Source organism: Dioscorea cayenensis, chromosome 19, assembly GCF_009730915.1.
Source record: "Dioscorea cayenensis subsp. rotundata cultivar TDr96_F1 chromosome 19, TDr96_F1_v2_PseudoChromosome.rev07_lg8_w22 25.fasta, whole genome shotgun sequence".
NCBI lineage: Eukaryota > Viridiplantae > Streptophyta > Magnoliopsida > Dioscoreales > Dioscoreaceae > Dioscorea > Dioscorea cayenensis.
In genome coordinates this window covers 18,258,991-18,273,208 of record NC_052489.1, presented here as the reverse complement: position 1 = coordinate 18,273,208, position 14,218 = coordinate 18,258,991, and the positions used below count along the sequence as shown (strand labels likewise).

At 34.5% G+C, this 14,218-nt stretch overlaps 1 protein-coding gene across 2 annotated transcripts; it reads left to right on the top strand.

Moving 5' to 3' along the window:
- Nucleotides 1–7,736: 7,736 nt before the first annotated feature.
- On the top strand, nt 7,737–14,097 carry LOC120249742 (DUF724 domain-containing protein 3-like). Of its 2 annotated transcripts, none has more exons than XM_039258366.1 (6): nt 7,737–8,415; nt 10,600–11,037; nt 11,811–12,428; nt 12,513–12,606; nt 12,690–12,851; nt 12,939–14,097. In XM_039258366.1, exons 1-6 carry the CDS (start codon nt 7,987–7,989, stop codon nt 13,838–13,840), a joined length of 2,643 nt encoding a protein of 880 aa, XP_039114300.1. In that variant the 5' UTR covers nt 7,737–7,986; the 3' UTR covers nt 13,841–14,097. The 2 variants fall into 2 exon arrangements, with proteins under 2 accessions (XP_039114300.1, XP_039114299.1); XM_039258365.1 differs by having other exon boundaries at nt 12,927–14,097.
- Nucleotides 14,098–14,218: the final 121 nt, after the last annotated feature.

Here is a 14,218-nt window from a genome sequence, read left to right as displayed (position 1 = left end):
ATGCAGGTAGAGCATATAAACACAACCAACAATGTAAGCATAATTGGTAGATATATAGTTGCCATTAAAAGATCAAAAACATATCCATAAAACAAAGCATAATTGACAATTATATAGTGTTAGTGCAAAAGCACTTTAATTTGCATGATTTGACACCAAGTCAAGGTGACGTGGCATAATTGATGACATGGCAAGGAGTCTTGGCTTGGAGGCAAATATCTTGGGAGATATTGGTGGAGCTATTTTTGGTATGTGTTACAACATGAAGGCAAGATCTTACCAAGACCATATTTAAAGAGATTTGATTGAAGTCTAAATATGGATGAAGCTTAATTGAAAAAATACCTATCAATGGTATGATTGAAGGCTATTGAAGATACGATATGAAGAACCTTAATAAGTATGATTGAAGACATACCTATTTTTGGCATAATTGACATGATTGATTGAAGATCTTTCTTGGAAAGATTTGAAGGCCAAACTTGGATGAATTGAAGATCAAGTTTGGAAAGTTTCGTGAAGATGCACAAATACGTGCGCCCCTAACGAGGGGACTGCTTGGTGAGGAACTGAAGAGGTAGGCTAGTTTCTGGTGGTCGGGATAGGGAGATTGGGCTACACCAACTCGGACTAAGCATGACTGGGAGGGTGATGGGTCTTAAGGTCATTCACAACGTAACCAAAACTCAGTCAAGTCAGCAGTCAAGGCCATGTTGTAAGTTGTGTTATAACAAGAGTTCAACAGCTAATTTTGGAAGGTTCTAAAGTTAGTGGCTGCGGAGATTCTAAAAAAGGTATGTACTATATTTGGGACATTGAGGTGTCTATATAAGCTACCTTGTTCTAAGATTGGGTGTGACACCGAAGTGAGAGAAAGTGTGGGCACTAGATAATCTAGAGAGAGTAGTGATCTTTATTTGTGAGAGTGAATGACAAAGTGTTTTGTGTTCAATTATTTTCACCTCTTTTAATGGATTGTTTATCTCCGAGCTTGCACCCCCAGACATAGGCGAGTGGACGTTGAACTGGGTTACCAATTTTGTGTGTCTCCTTTCTGTTTGGTTTGTGTGAGTTTTCAATGAATGTTTGAGTGTTCTCTAAACCACAAACCACACCGGCGGAACTAACATATAGATTGTATAATTTTGCATATGACAACCACCAACAAATAAGCATAATTAAAGGAAGAATAGTTTGCAAAAAGAACATTGATTAACATCACCAACGAACACTAGGAAATTAGTCTGCGAGAAGAGCATGTAAAAATTGCTAAGAATGTAAACATAACTACAAGTTGTATAGTTTGCAGCAATAGAACAAAAATGTATACTCTGAAGAAAAGCTAGTAAAACAATGATAATCGCCAAAAACAATTCACAGGTATATAGATTATTACAGAGTAGATAAACATTACTAGCAACCAACATTCTAGTCATAATTATTGGACCACACATAATGAAATAAACAAACAACAACAATGACACACGGACAACATACCAATTCCATTATGTAGCAGCTGTAAAATAACCCCCATGTATGAAGAGTGTCTAAAATCAACAGATAAAAAAAGTCATGGAAAAAATAGAATGGCCTTGGATCTGGTCAAAAGTAAGAATCATGAAATAGCATTCTTGAATAAAAACGAAAGAGCAATGACCGTAAACAGAAGAACAACAACATCCAAAAAATAAAAACAAAAAATAGAACGCCTTGGATTTGGTCATTTCTAAGACAAACAGAACTTAGGGATGAAACATAAGTCAGGGGAACCTAAAACAAAAAGAACCCCATCTAAGAAGAAGAACAAAGCATTAGAAAACTAACCAAAAACCAAAGAACAAACGATAGTAAGAAAAAAAAAAAAGAATAACCTTGGATCATGAGTTTGGAAAAGAAACAAAACTCAGGGAAACTACAACTAAAAACCTAATGAAAAAACCCTAAAAACAACCTGAAAAACAAACCAAACCCTACACACAAATTCAAGGAAAACAACCTGAAAAACAACTTGAGAAACAAACCAAACCCTCTACACACGGATTCAAGGAAAACAACCTAAAAAAATACCAAACCCTACACACGGATTCAAGGAAAGCAACCTGAAAAACAAACGGTAACAAACCACAACTATAAACCAGATGAAAACCCCCTAAAAACAGCAAGATCATGGAAACTCTGGAGAGGATGGGAACGCTATCTTCCAAACCCCGTAAAGAAAGGAACAAACCTTGTGCAATTACTGATCTACAACATGAGGAGGACGCCTTAACGTCCCGAGAAGAGACGCCCAAGAGATTTACAAGGGGCAATGGGTGAAGAACCCTAGCAAGAGTCTAGGAGAGAAAGGGAGACGGTGGCAAAACCCTAATGAAAATCGAGAAACCAGATGAAGTGGTGGTGATAATAGCGAGGTCACGTAGGCGCACATGGGGGAGTGCGAGTTTAGCATGTTATAGAAAAAGCACCAAACTCTGACTTAGGAGTTTTTCTCAGGGAAGTGGAAAGCTTGAAGTGAAGGTATTTGTAAGTGTCACATCACCACTTCACCCATGACTTTAGCGAACCAAACACATGGAAGTTAAGCCGAAGTGAGGACTTTGGTCACTTCACCCCAAAAAGAAGTAAACCAAACATGCCCTTATACTCTAGAATATTTATGCTATGTTTGGATGAATTTTTTAATTTAATATAGGTAAAGGAAGAATTAACTCTGTCTCTCTGAAATTTTTCAAAATCTCATTTTTTCTGACCCATGATTTGGAGTTCCAGGATGGAGAACTCCTAAAAATTTTATAATTTTTTAAAAAGACTTTAATATCCTCATTTTTTAAATTAATTACATAACATCAATTTATAAAGTTCTTTCATTTTTTTTTTCAATCTAATTTTATAATTTATAGAGTTCAACTGGCACCAATCATCTTGTCTAAAAAATAAGATTCTTTCACCTTATTTTTGACTCTTGATTCAATTGTTATTGTTAATTCTACATATTTTGCATCGATTTGATCTTGTGTTTTTTTATCTTTCTCTCTCTACTTATAGATGTATATCACACATCTATATTGTCTTGAACATTGCTATATCACTAGATTTCTCCTTGTTTAGGCTTTCATTATTATATTATTTTTGTTATTATGTGTTTTTTAATTGTTTATGGTTAGCATCCCGTAATTCTCATATGTTAGGGATTTTGTTTTGCTTGCTAATGTGCTTAATTTCTTATAGAAAATATACAAAATCGTAGATTTAATGAATTTACGCCACACCCATCGCACCATCGTGGATCCTTATTACTATGTATTTATTTTTAGTTTGTTTATTTGTTTATTTGCTTGTTTGTGTTCTTTTGGTCAATAAAAAAAAGAAATATTATCCAATTAAAAGTCCAACTGATCAGCACATGTATCTTGCAAATATATGGAAGATCTATCTCTAAATATTAATCTGAATTATTCATAAATTTTAATGATGACAATTGATACAAAAAGAATCATATAATACCCGCAATTATGGAGTATTAATTTTAATATTTATAAAAAAAACCTACTTAAACTATGGATTTATTTGAGATATTGATAATCCATGTATTTCAATAGAAATAATTAATTTTTTATTTACTAATAAAGGTATAAATAGTAAATCATATTATTATATATTTTTTCAATTCCTTTCTTTTCCTTTCCCCTCCTTAACCAAACAAGCTTTATCAAATAACCCTCTTTTCCTTTCCTTTCATAAAAATTGACTATCCAAACATCCTTTCTCTTACTTTCAGTCCCATTTTTTTCCTTTACTTTCTCTTCTTCTTTTGAATCAAAATACTATGTTAGAGTGTGTTTGGTTCCCCGAAGTGGTTAAACTGGGATTTGATGAGACAGATCTAGGCGTTTGGTTCTTTGAAGTGGTGACCGAAGTGTGAAGTGGATCTTCCAAAAACACACACACACACACACACACACACACACACTCACTCACTCACTCACTCTCACTCTCTCTCTCTCTCTCTCTCTCTCTCTCTCTCTCTCTCTCTCTCTCTAACCATTTCACTTCGCCCAAAAAAGGTCAAAGTGGGATTTTGGCAAAATTCATTAATGTGGCTAAAAGTCCCACTTCGACTACGTGATATCACATGGGTGACATCCGATCACCACTTCCAAGTTCTCTCCCCAATGTATCAGGGTTTTCCTCGCAAATATCGCCCCTTTCTAGCCTAGACTTCTAGGCCTCTCTTCAACGAGAAATCACCCTTTCTTGCTCTGTGTTGGTGGCTTCCTCACTGCAACGTCTTCCCCCACTTGCATTACCGTCTTCTTTTCTTGTTGGCATCGAGCTAAAGTGCATTTTGGTAAGATTTCCCCTTTTTTTCTTTGTCCACTCATCAACATGGTGTGCAATGTGCGCGTTTTTTCTTTAAGGATTGGTTGATTGAGTTCTTTTGTTTTGATCGTGATTTTCACATCATCTTTGCTATTTCTTCATAATCCTAATGGTTTCTTGAAGTTTTTTTACGGTATTTTTAATTTGGGTTTTCTCCTGGCATGTGTTGTGTGCTTCTAATTTTAATATGCATTGTTCTTAGTGGGTTCATATCTTCATTATTCCCTAGCAGATGGTGTTTTTCCTCATTGCAATCCCTTGTTTTTAATAGGGTTTGATATGATATTCTATTCATACATGCATGATGTGTAGTTACTCTCCTTTTGGCTTTCTTCTCATGTTGGTGATAATTTGTTGTGTATTTATAGCATTTTTATTTCTTTCTTTTGTCTACTTTATGCACTCACCCATTACTTAGGTTATTATGTAATTATAATAATATTATGTTTTTATTTTGTACAGTTACCTTTTGGTTTATGCTTTTGCTGCATTCATTAGTCTTATGTGATGATAGGATTGACATATTCTTCATGTCGTTTATTTTAAAACTTTATTCATTGCTTAGTTTTTAAGTGTGATTATGGTATTGTTATGTTTTACTTATTTATTCATTCCTTAATTTTAGGTTTGTTTTAACTATCTAGCTACTTAATTCTTAAGATGGATCTGAAATTCTATTCATACATGCATAATGTGCAATTACTCTCTTTTTGTTTTTCTTCTCATGTTGGTGATTATTTGTTGTGTGATTATAGCATTTTTATTTCTTTTTGTTGTTTACTTTATTAATTCACCCATTGCTTTGGTTATCAAGTGATTATAGCAATATATTATGATCTTATTATGTATACTTACTTTTCATTTATGTTTTTGTTGCATTCACTGGTCTTATGTGATGATAGGATTATCATATTCTTCACTCGATTTACTTTATGTTGGTATTCATTGCTTAGGTTCTAAGTCTGATTATAACATTATTGTGTTCTACTTATTTATTCATTCCTTATTTGTTAATTTCGTTTTAACCATGTAGTTGTGCAAATCTTATGTTAGTTCATACATGCATGATGTGCAATTATTCTCTCTTTCGCCTTTTTTCTTCATGTTGGTGATTATTTGTTATGTGATAATAGCATTTTTATTTTTATTTTTCTATTGTTTACTTTATGAATTCACCCATTGCTTAGGTTCTAAGTCTGGTTATATCCTTGTTGTGCTCTACTTATTCATTCATTCCTTAATTTTAGCTTTATTTTAACTATCTAGCTGCACAATTCTTATGGTGGATCTTAAATTATGTTCATAGATGCATGATGTGCAGTTACTCTATTTCTGGTTTCTTCTCATGTTGGTGATTATTTGTTGTGTGATTATAGCATTTTTATTTTCTATCTAATGTTTACTTTATTGATTCACCTTTTTTTTTTTTAAGGTTATTATGTGATTATAACAATATTATGTTCTTATTATGTGTGCTTACTTGTTGTTTATGTTTTTGCTGCATTCATTATTCTTATGTGATGATATAATTGTCATATTATTCACGTAGATTACTTTATATTGCTATTCATTGCTTAGATTCTAAATTATTACATGTTTTATATTTTTATACTATGCATACTTACATGTGTTCTTTCATTTATATAACATTGATGTCTGGGACGATAGTTAAGATATTATTTTTGTTTTTTGGATTTTTTGTTTTTGTTTTACTAAGTAGGTAAAAGGATTATGTACATTGTAGTGGAATTGAATTACATGCCCTAATATAGTGAATATGGATAGTTGGGCACTAGGTGAGCGTGCTAGACCCCTCGTTGTGGCATTCACCACAATTATCATCATTGTTGCATTCATCATTGAAGAAATGCATATAACTAGGACTTCAAGATGTGTCGAGCCTTCAATGTTTTGGTACCTAACTAGGAAACAACAAATGAACCGCATACTAAGGAGTGCCAATATTACTGCATGAGTTATCTTAGAAAGGATGTAGAGAAGCAATTTGCAATTTGCAATTTTCCTCCATATAGTTGGTCATAACACGAAGAATAGAACTGTATGAGTGGAATTACTTTGATCGGGAAAAACTATCAGAAGATATTTTGACAACATCATTTGTGCTGTTTTGCGCAATACGTGATAACTTCGTTCTACCCCTAACAGCAGCTGCCACCTAGACATAAAGAATAACCCTAGCTAGTACCTATTTTTCAAAAATAAGAAAAAAATCTAACTAAATAGTAAATTTTTAATTTTCCATAATCCAATTTGAAAAACTTAGGGGTTGTTTGGTGTTGTTGCTAATTCTTGTTTTTTGTTTTCAATTTCTTCTTTTGGAAACAAAACTAAGAAAATATGTTTGACATCTTGTTTTGTTTTAAAAAATTTTGGCAACAATCCTCATGTTTCTAAAAAAATTGGAAACAACATTTTTATATTTTCAACTTTTTTTGGAATCGGCTTCAAAACTCTTTATCCCATTATGAAACTCTTCCTCTTCTACTCCTTTCTCTCCTTTTAATTTTTAATTTTTAAAAATATCATTTTTTTACAAATTAATAGTAATAATTTAAAAAAATATATTTTTTTAAAAAATATTAATAAAAATATATTATTTGGGCTTGATATTTTATAAATTAGTTTATACAGTATAAAAATTATATTTTTAGAAAGTATTTGTGAAAATTATTGTTTCCCTTGATTTTTATAAACTAGGGTATAACATATAAAATACATATATATATACATATTAAATTTTTTAAGACAAACCCCAAAATATTTTTTAGTTTCAAATAGTACAATTTTGATGAGATATTTTTTACCTATACAATAATCTATGTTATTAATTTTATTAAATAATATAATCAATCAAACTAATATGAAAAATAAAATTCTATAAAAAATTTTAAAAATATGAATTAAAAAAATAATAAAAAAAGTCATAATAATTTTGTGCTAATCAACGTGTTTTTATTTCAGCTTTCTAAATTCAAAATAAATATTGTGTCCAAACATATTTTTGTGTTTCAAAAAATTTAAAGATAAGAGATCAAAACATAACTTTTTAAAACTGAGTGAAAAAAAAAAACAAAAAACATTTGGTTGTTTACTTAAAAATAAATCAAACTACTTCTAGACTATTGCAGATTTCTCCAAAATGGTTAAAAACTTTTAATCAGCTTCCCCCCAAAAAAAAGTTAAAAACTTGCTCATAAACCTACCTACTCGGCTCTAATTATCCCTTTAAAAAAATTCATCACATATTAATCAATAACTATTTCCAAGCAGAACCAAAAAAATAAAATAACATTAATCACAAAAAAAAGTGAACAGCTGGGAGTGACTGCGGTAGGTTGAATTTATCCACACCCACATTTGTCTTTTCCAACCACGCTTTAAGATTCGTGAAACCCAGATCAACAACACATGCGGTAATCTCACCTTACCGGTGACCATATCCCACCACCTCCATCCATTTCCCGAGAAGAAGCACCAGCACAGTGTTGCTTCAGTATTCGCTCTTACTATCTCTCTTTTTCCCATCAATACATCCATCGCTTCCCTTGAAACCCTAGCTGAGAAGAGCCGTGCCTTTTCCCGGTAATGGGGTTCGATCGCTCCGGCGGCTTCAAGGTTGGCGAAGAGGTCGAGGTGAGTTGCGACGACGAGGGTTTTCATGGTGCCTGGTACGAGGCCACGGTGGCTCGCCGATTGAACGGAAGCCGCCGCTTGTCGATCATCTACACCTCGCTTCTCTCTGATACTGATCCATCACAGCGGCTCCAAGAGTCGGTGGACCTCACCCATGTCCGACCTCGCCCGCCACGGCTGAGGAAGCGGGCGTTCGAGGTGTTTCAGCTCGTGGAGGGGTATCACAGGGATGGATGGTGGCCGGGAGTGGTGGCTGGGGTTCGTGGGAAACAGTGCTTGGTTTCCTTTCCGAGCACGAAGGAGGAGCTCGAGTTCCCGGCGTCCAAAATCCGGCCACGGCTCAACTGGTTCAAAGGCCGGTGGATCACCGCCGGCGACGAGGTTTGCTTCCTGTGGATCTTTTACGTTCTGCCCCCTTTCATATATCATTTTTTATTTTCACAAAGTTTGAGATTTTTACCTTTTGTTTTTGCCGTAGTTTTTATTGGTTAAATATCAATATTAATTAACCTCGTAATTCTGGGATTTTCAAGGGGGGATAATGTAAAGTACATTTCCTTTCTTTTCTTTTATTTTCTTTTGTGGTGTTGTGGTGGTGGTTGTGTGGATTCCTTGGGAAACGAAGCAGTGGGTAGTGGAAATTAGTGAACTTTTTGGGAAACATGGGAAAGGATAGGGAAACCTTGGTCATTGTACCAGATATTTAGCTTTTCTTTTCCTAAATATATACATTTAATAAATATATATATATATATATAGTTTCCAAGCAATAGGAATAAAAAGGCTTTTTTTGGGCTTTAAAATTGAACTTTGAAGAGCTTATATGATAGTTTGTAGGGGTTTTGGTACATTATAAGGTGTTGCTAGCCGTGAAAATGTAACTAATAGAATTTAATATTTTAGGTATAAAACTACTACTATATCAGGTACAAAAATTGATATTGTATCATAGTGTCCAGGAATGGTAGAATTCAGCAGGTTTGTGAATCATAAATGGGTCTGTATTGATTACTGAAGGGATCTGCTTGAATGAACACGGACCTGAGCACAATTAATAAAATGGGTCAAAAACACAAAGATAATGACACTAATACGATTAGTAAACATAAACACAATTAAATATGATCAACTGATTAAACATGAAAAAAAATCATAAACATAGTTTAGGAAAAGAAATATTAAATGTTGTTATATCAAATGGAAAATAAAATACATATTTTATTTGTTTATTATCAATAATAAAAAATTAATATGGTGTCATACTCAACAACACACCACTTCAATCAAATTTCCAAGTAATTCTCAATACATGGTTGTTAAGCAGGTCATAAACAAGGTATATACAGGTTGGCATGATTATTAAAAAGGTTAGGCTGGCCATAAAGGGCTTAAACGGGTTGACATGATTACAATATAAAACACAATTAGTTCAAACTCATATGTATTTCAATCTACTTCATAACATGGGACATAGAATATTTATTTTAGAGAAAACTGCGTGCTAGAAGTAACTGAAAATACCCTTTGTGAACATGTGTGCTAGTACAAAACGCTTGTGTTTGCTTATATACTGTAAAATCCACTTAAAAACCTTATAAATTGGTATATTTACCTTAGCATTTATCTTGTTGTTACTATAGTGGAGGATTTTTTGGTTTATATATATATATATATATATATGAGTTTACTTATGGTCATGAGTATACAAGGAAGTAGGAATGATTTGTTTGGAGGGTTTTATAAGCAAATGTGGCTTTTATAAAGGTGTAACTTCGATCACCTATTCTTGTAGAAGTAGACCAACCAAAGTCTTGACTTGTACAAGTGAACTAGGGCTCACCTTTTTTTTTTCTTAACAAAAATAAATATGTTTAAAGATAAAAGAAATAAGAAATAAAGTGCAAAAAGTAAACTTGAAGAGTTGTTACTATATTCTGATGACTGGATTAGGTGAGATTTAGTATGATCTTTATTTTTACATTGAAGTTTATAGAAAAGTTTCTTTAATTAATAAACTAAAACATAGTGAAGAGAGGGAAATAATATGAATATAAATAGGGAAGGCAGTGCATGCTCTTTGGAACTGCAACAAACAAGTCCCAATGCGAAGCATAAACGAACGTCTGGTGATTCTAGTGGCAGTTGATCTCAAGAGCCACTATAAGCTATTGGGATATCCCCTCCTATTCGCCAAATCTCTGTTTCCCATGGTGGACTGTGCTGAGTCAAACTGAGTTGGACCTAGTTAACAAGTTCTTGACTGACTCCATGGACTTGATCCTGAATCAGTCATAATTTGAGGTAGCCAGATTCGGCTCGAACTATCTCTAAAAAGTCTTGATTCAACAAACCACAATACAATTATACAAACAAACAAATCTTTTAATTTTCTTATTAGTTTTTCATGGAGCGGATATTACATCTAGTAAGAAAAGGGAAAATCTTGTGGTTAGTCACTGAAAAATGATCTTTGTTTTGAATGATAGCATTGCTGTGTTTGAGTGAGAAGAACTCTCTGTATAGCATCACTTGATGCTTTAGCTTTGCTTCATCTTCTTCATGCAGGGTTGCCTGGAGGATAAATTCAGTGTTGGAGCTCAAGTGGAGGTTACCCGAGACAAGGAGATTTATGGAGCTGCATGGTTTCCTGGGAGAGTTGTTAAGGTGGTTGGTGATACCTATTTCTTGGTGGAGTATGAAAATCTGAGGCCAAATGATAATACATGTACTAAGGGTAATGAGCCTCTGAGAGAAATTGTTGATGATCAATACATGAGACCTTCTCCTCCTGATACTGCCTACGTAAAGGATTTCTGTATTCAAGATGAAGTGGAAGTCTTGGTTTGTGGAAGGTGGTTGGCTGGGGTTATCTCTAAGATCATACTTTTTGGGTCCAAATACATTGTCAAGCTTAAGTACCAAGACTTGGAGGACGGGTTTGATATCTCTGAGCTGAGGCTTCATTATGACTGGACTGATGGACAGTGGATTTGTACTTCTATGGTATGCAATGTTGTCTTGTATTTTCTTTTTATGATATGGTTTGACTGTGTCTCAGGCTTGCAAAATTCTTCACTAGGATCCTTTGCATCAATCAATGTGATATTATGTACTTCAAATTTGGAATCTTTTCCCTTGTGAACATTGGACACATTTTTACTTGATAATTTTGTTATCAAAATGAAATCCTCTGAACTTTCTATCTAGGCTCTCTGTTTTGCAATCAACTTCAGATGTTTAGATCATGTTATCAAGTTTTTGTGTATAAATGTCTAGAATCATAGACTGTTGATTTATGGTTTTTGAAAATGATTGGCGCAATATTTGTTCACCTATTGAATAGCTGAACTGCTTCTTTGTCTTTGTAAAGTTTTCGGAGTTAACCATTGAAAAATGATGAATGTTGTTTGAAATAGCCAAATAGTGTTGCAGCACTTATTTCATCAAAAATGTCACATCTGTGCTTTGATAAATACGATATAAGGGTGTATATGACCCTAAGTTCCCAAATCATGTTTATGATGGGTTTACGACAATGATGAGGGCATTGCTGTGAAAATTATGATTTGTAGAGGCACTGTCAGTTGCATGCCTTTAAGCATACAATTGAGTTACGCTGTTAGTTTAAGAAGACCTTGTAATATCAGATTCTGATTTCAAGACAGACATCTGTGGAATGAAGATATTTCTGCTATTTTCTTCTTTATAAATTATTGATTTCTATGCATCGATATTTACCGACTGGTAACTATAATAATGATGTTTAAATGTTTCAGCGCAACCGGGGAAAATCAGTTGTTGCTGGTAAAACCATGTCAGTTGATGGTAGACAGAAATCAGGAGTTGAAGGATCTTTTCCACAAGTTCAAATTAATGGAATCATTGCCAATGAATCAAGTGAACCACTCTCACATAATATGATCCCGGCATGCAAAGGAAAACGAACATCAAGACAGAAACAAGTGTCCAATTCATGTTCTAGAAAGAGAACAGAAACAGAACCAGAGTTGGACATTGTGATGCCAAAGCGAAATAAGTTAGATGGATCAGGCAGTGAAGATCTGTGCGAGGATCCTCAACCTCATAGAAACTCAAACGAGGAAGAGACTACACTTGTAGAAATCATGGAAGAGCAATGCCATTCTGAGAGCTATTTACAAGGGAAGAGCACAACTACAACACAATTGGCATCGGAATCACCTCCCGACACTTCAGAAGACCTCCTTTATGAACAATTCAAGCGTAACTTATATGAAGTAACTGGTACCCCTGATCTCTCAACTGCTGACATGGGAAACCATGAAAACAGTAACGGTGCTAACATAAACACCACAAAGCGAATCAAGAAGATTGCTGTTCGAAATTCTAGCCGATTAAGGAAAACTCTTGATCTTGTAAGGCTTCTTGCACATCAGGCACAATTAAAATTGTTATTGCTAACTCCCTGTCTTTATATTTTATTGAACTTATGATGCCAGGATGTCTTAGACGAACCAACAGAAGAGGAAAGAATTGAGACCACTGGCACACCACTAAAAAAATTCGCCACTCTTGAAAATGTGTCTGTAGCATGTACGTAGGATACTATGGATTGAGATAAAACATATCGCGATATATTTTTCTTTATCTTAGTTTAATATTTTGATAATTTGCAGGTGAACAGGAGCATATAAAAAAATCTGCTGAGGTAGTTGTTGAAAGTGAGAACGGAAGGAAAGAGGTTGCACTCCCTTCTCCAAATCCACCCAGTTACTTGAACAATGAGATGGAGTCAGTTATGAGAAATGAGTTTCCCACACCAGTTGGAGATATTATTGGTAAGTATGTCTTCCTCTATGTTAAACCTTGTATCATTATAAGCATCTCAAATCATCTGACTGGCCTTTGATAAGGTGATCCATCAGAAACTTATGTGAGCGCTGAACGGATCAATCGGAGACTGAAAATATTGGATACTTGGACACTACCAAAGAAGGATTATCACGCAGCACCTTGTTTGAACCATTCTACCAGATCCAAACCAAGAGAATCAACGGAAAATTCCCCTCAGTGTGATTTCAATGAGGCTGTAATTGAAGTTCCTTTGGATGAAGACAGCTCTAATATTCATCAAGAGCCTATGACTAACTGGTTAGCTTTGAAGCAAACCTCTGTTGACAAAAATGGGGCTTCAGGGAAGTTCTTGGCTAATAATTCAGCTGGCAAGGGACATACGCTGCCATTTGAGAAGAACGAGGTCATGTGGAAACCATTTGAATCTCTGGAAATCTTTCATATGATGCCCCAACAGCCACATTTCCGGGCTTTAGAGCAGTACTGTGAGGAGTTCCGTGAAGGAATGGCAATTGGTTTTATGGTGACTTTTGCCAACTTGATCAATGACCTTGCTAAGTTACGCATCACTGATTCTACTGAAGTTTTTCTGGCTAAGTTAAAGGCTCTTCCGCGGTTAGAAGCAAATGGTTTTGATGTCCAATGCCTCCGTTCCCGCATAGAAAAACTGCTAAAAATAAAATGTGAACAAAACCAACATGAAATGAAGAGAGCTTCATTGGATGAACAGATCTCAGAGCGGAACAACGAGAATACTCAGTACAATACCATGATCGCTGGATTGGACAAGAACATAGCGGACGTGGAGAAAACCCTCGCACATTTACATGAGAAGCGCTCGTCAACAATCATGCTAAAAAAAACAAATGACTCCGAGATTGTGAACATGCAGAAAGACCTTCGGTCAACAGAGGAAGCTTTTCTTTCTTCTGAACATGATTTCCATGCTACTCTAGTTGCACCATGGTGGTAACAGCAAGTCTACAGTTAACCATATGGCTCCTATTTTGGGTGTATTTATGAGATTTCCACTGGTGGTAATGCTGGCTATGTGATTTATCTATCTGTTATTTTGGTTAGAGAATGAATAGGTTGTGTTAATATGTTATTAGAAAGACAGTGTTACTTTTCTTTGAACTTGGTTTGCAAACTACTGCACCACTACTAATGCCTATGTTTAACTTATGTTGACGTCTATTGTTAAACTTTTTCTGAGTCTGCCTTCTGTTATATGGTTGTGAGTAGTCATTTTTGAGTTTCCAAATCATGGTTCAGCCCTGCCGAATGGCCAACAGTTATTCTAATTTTGAAAAAAAAAAAATATTTCGTTTATTTATCTAGATGCTGTTTC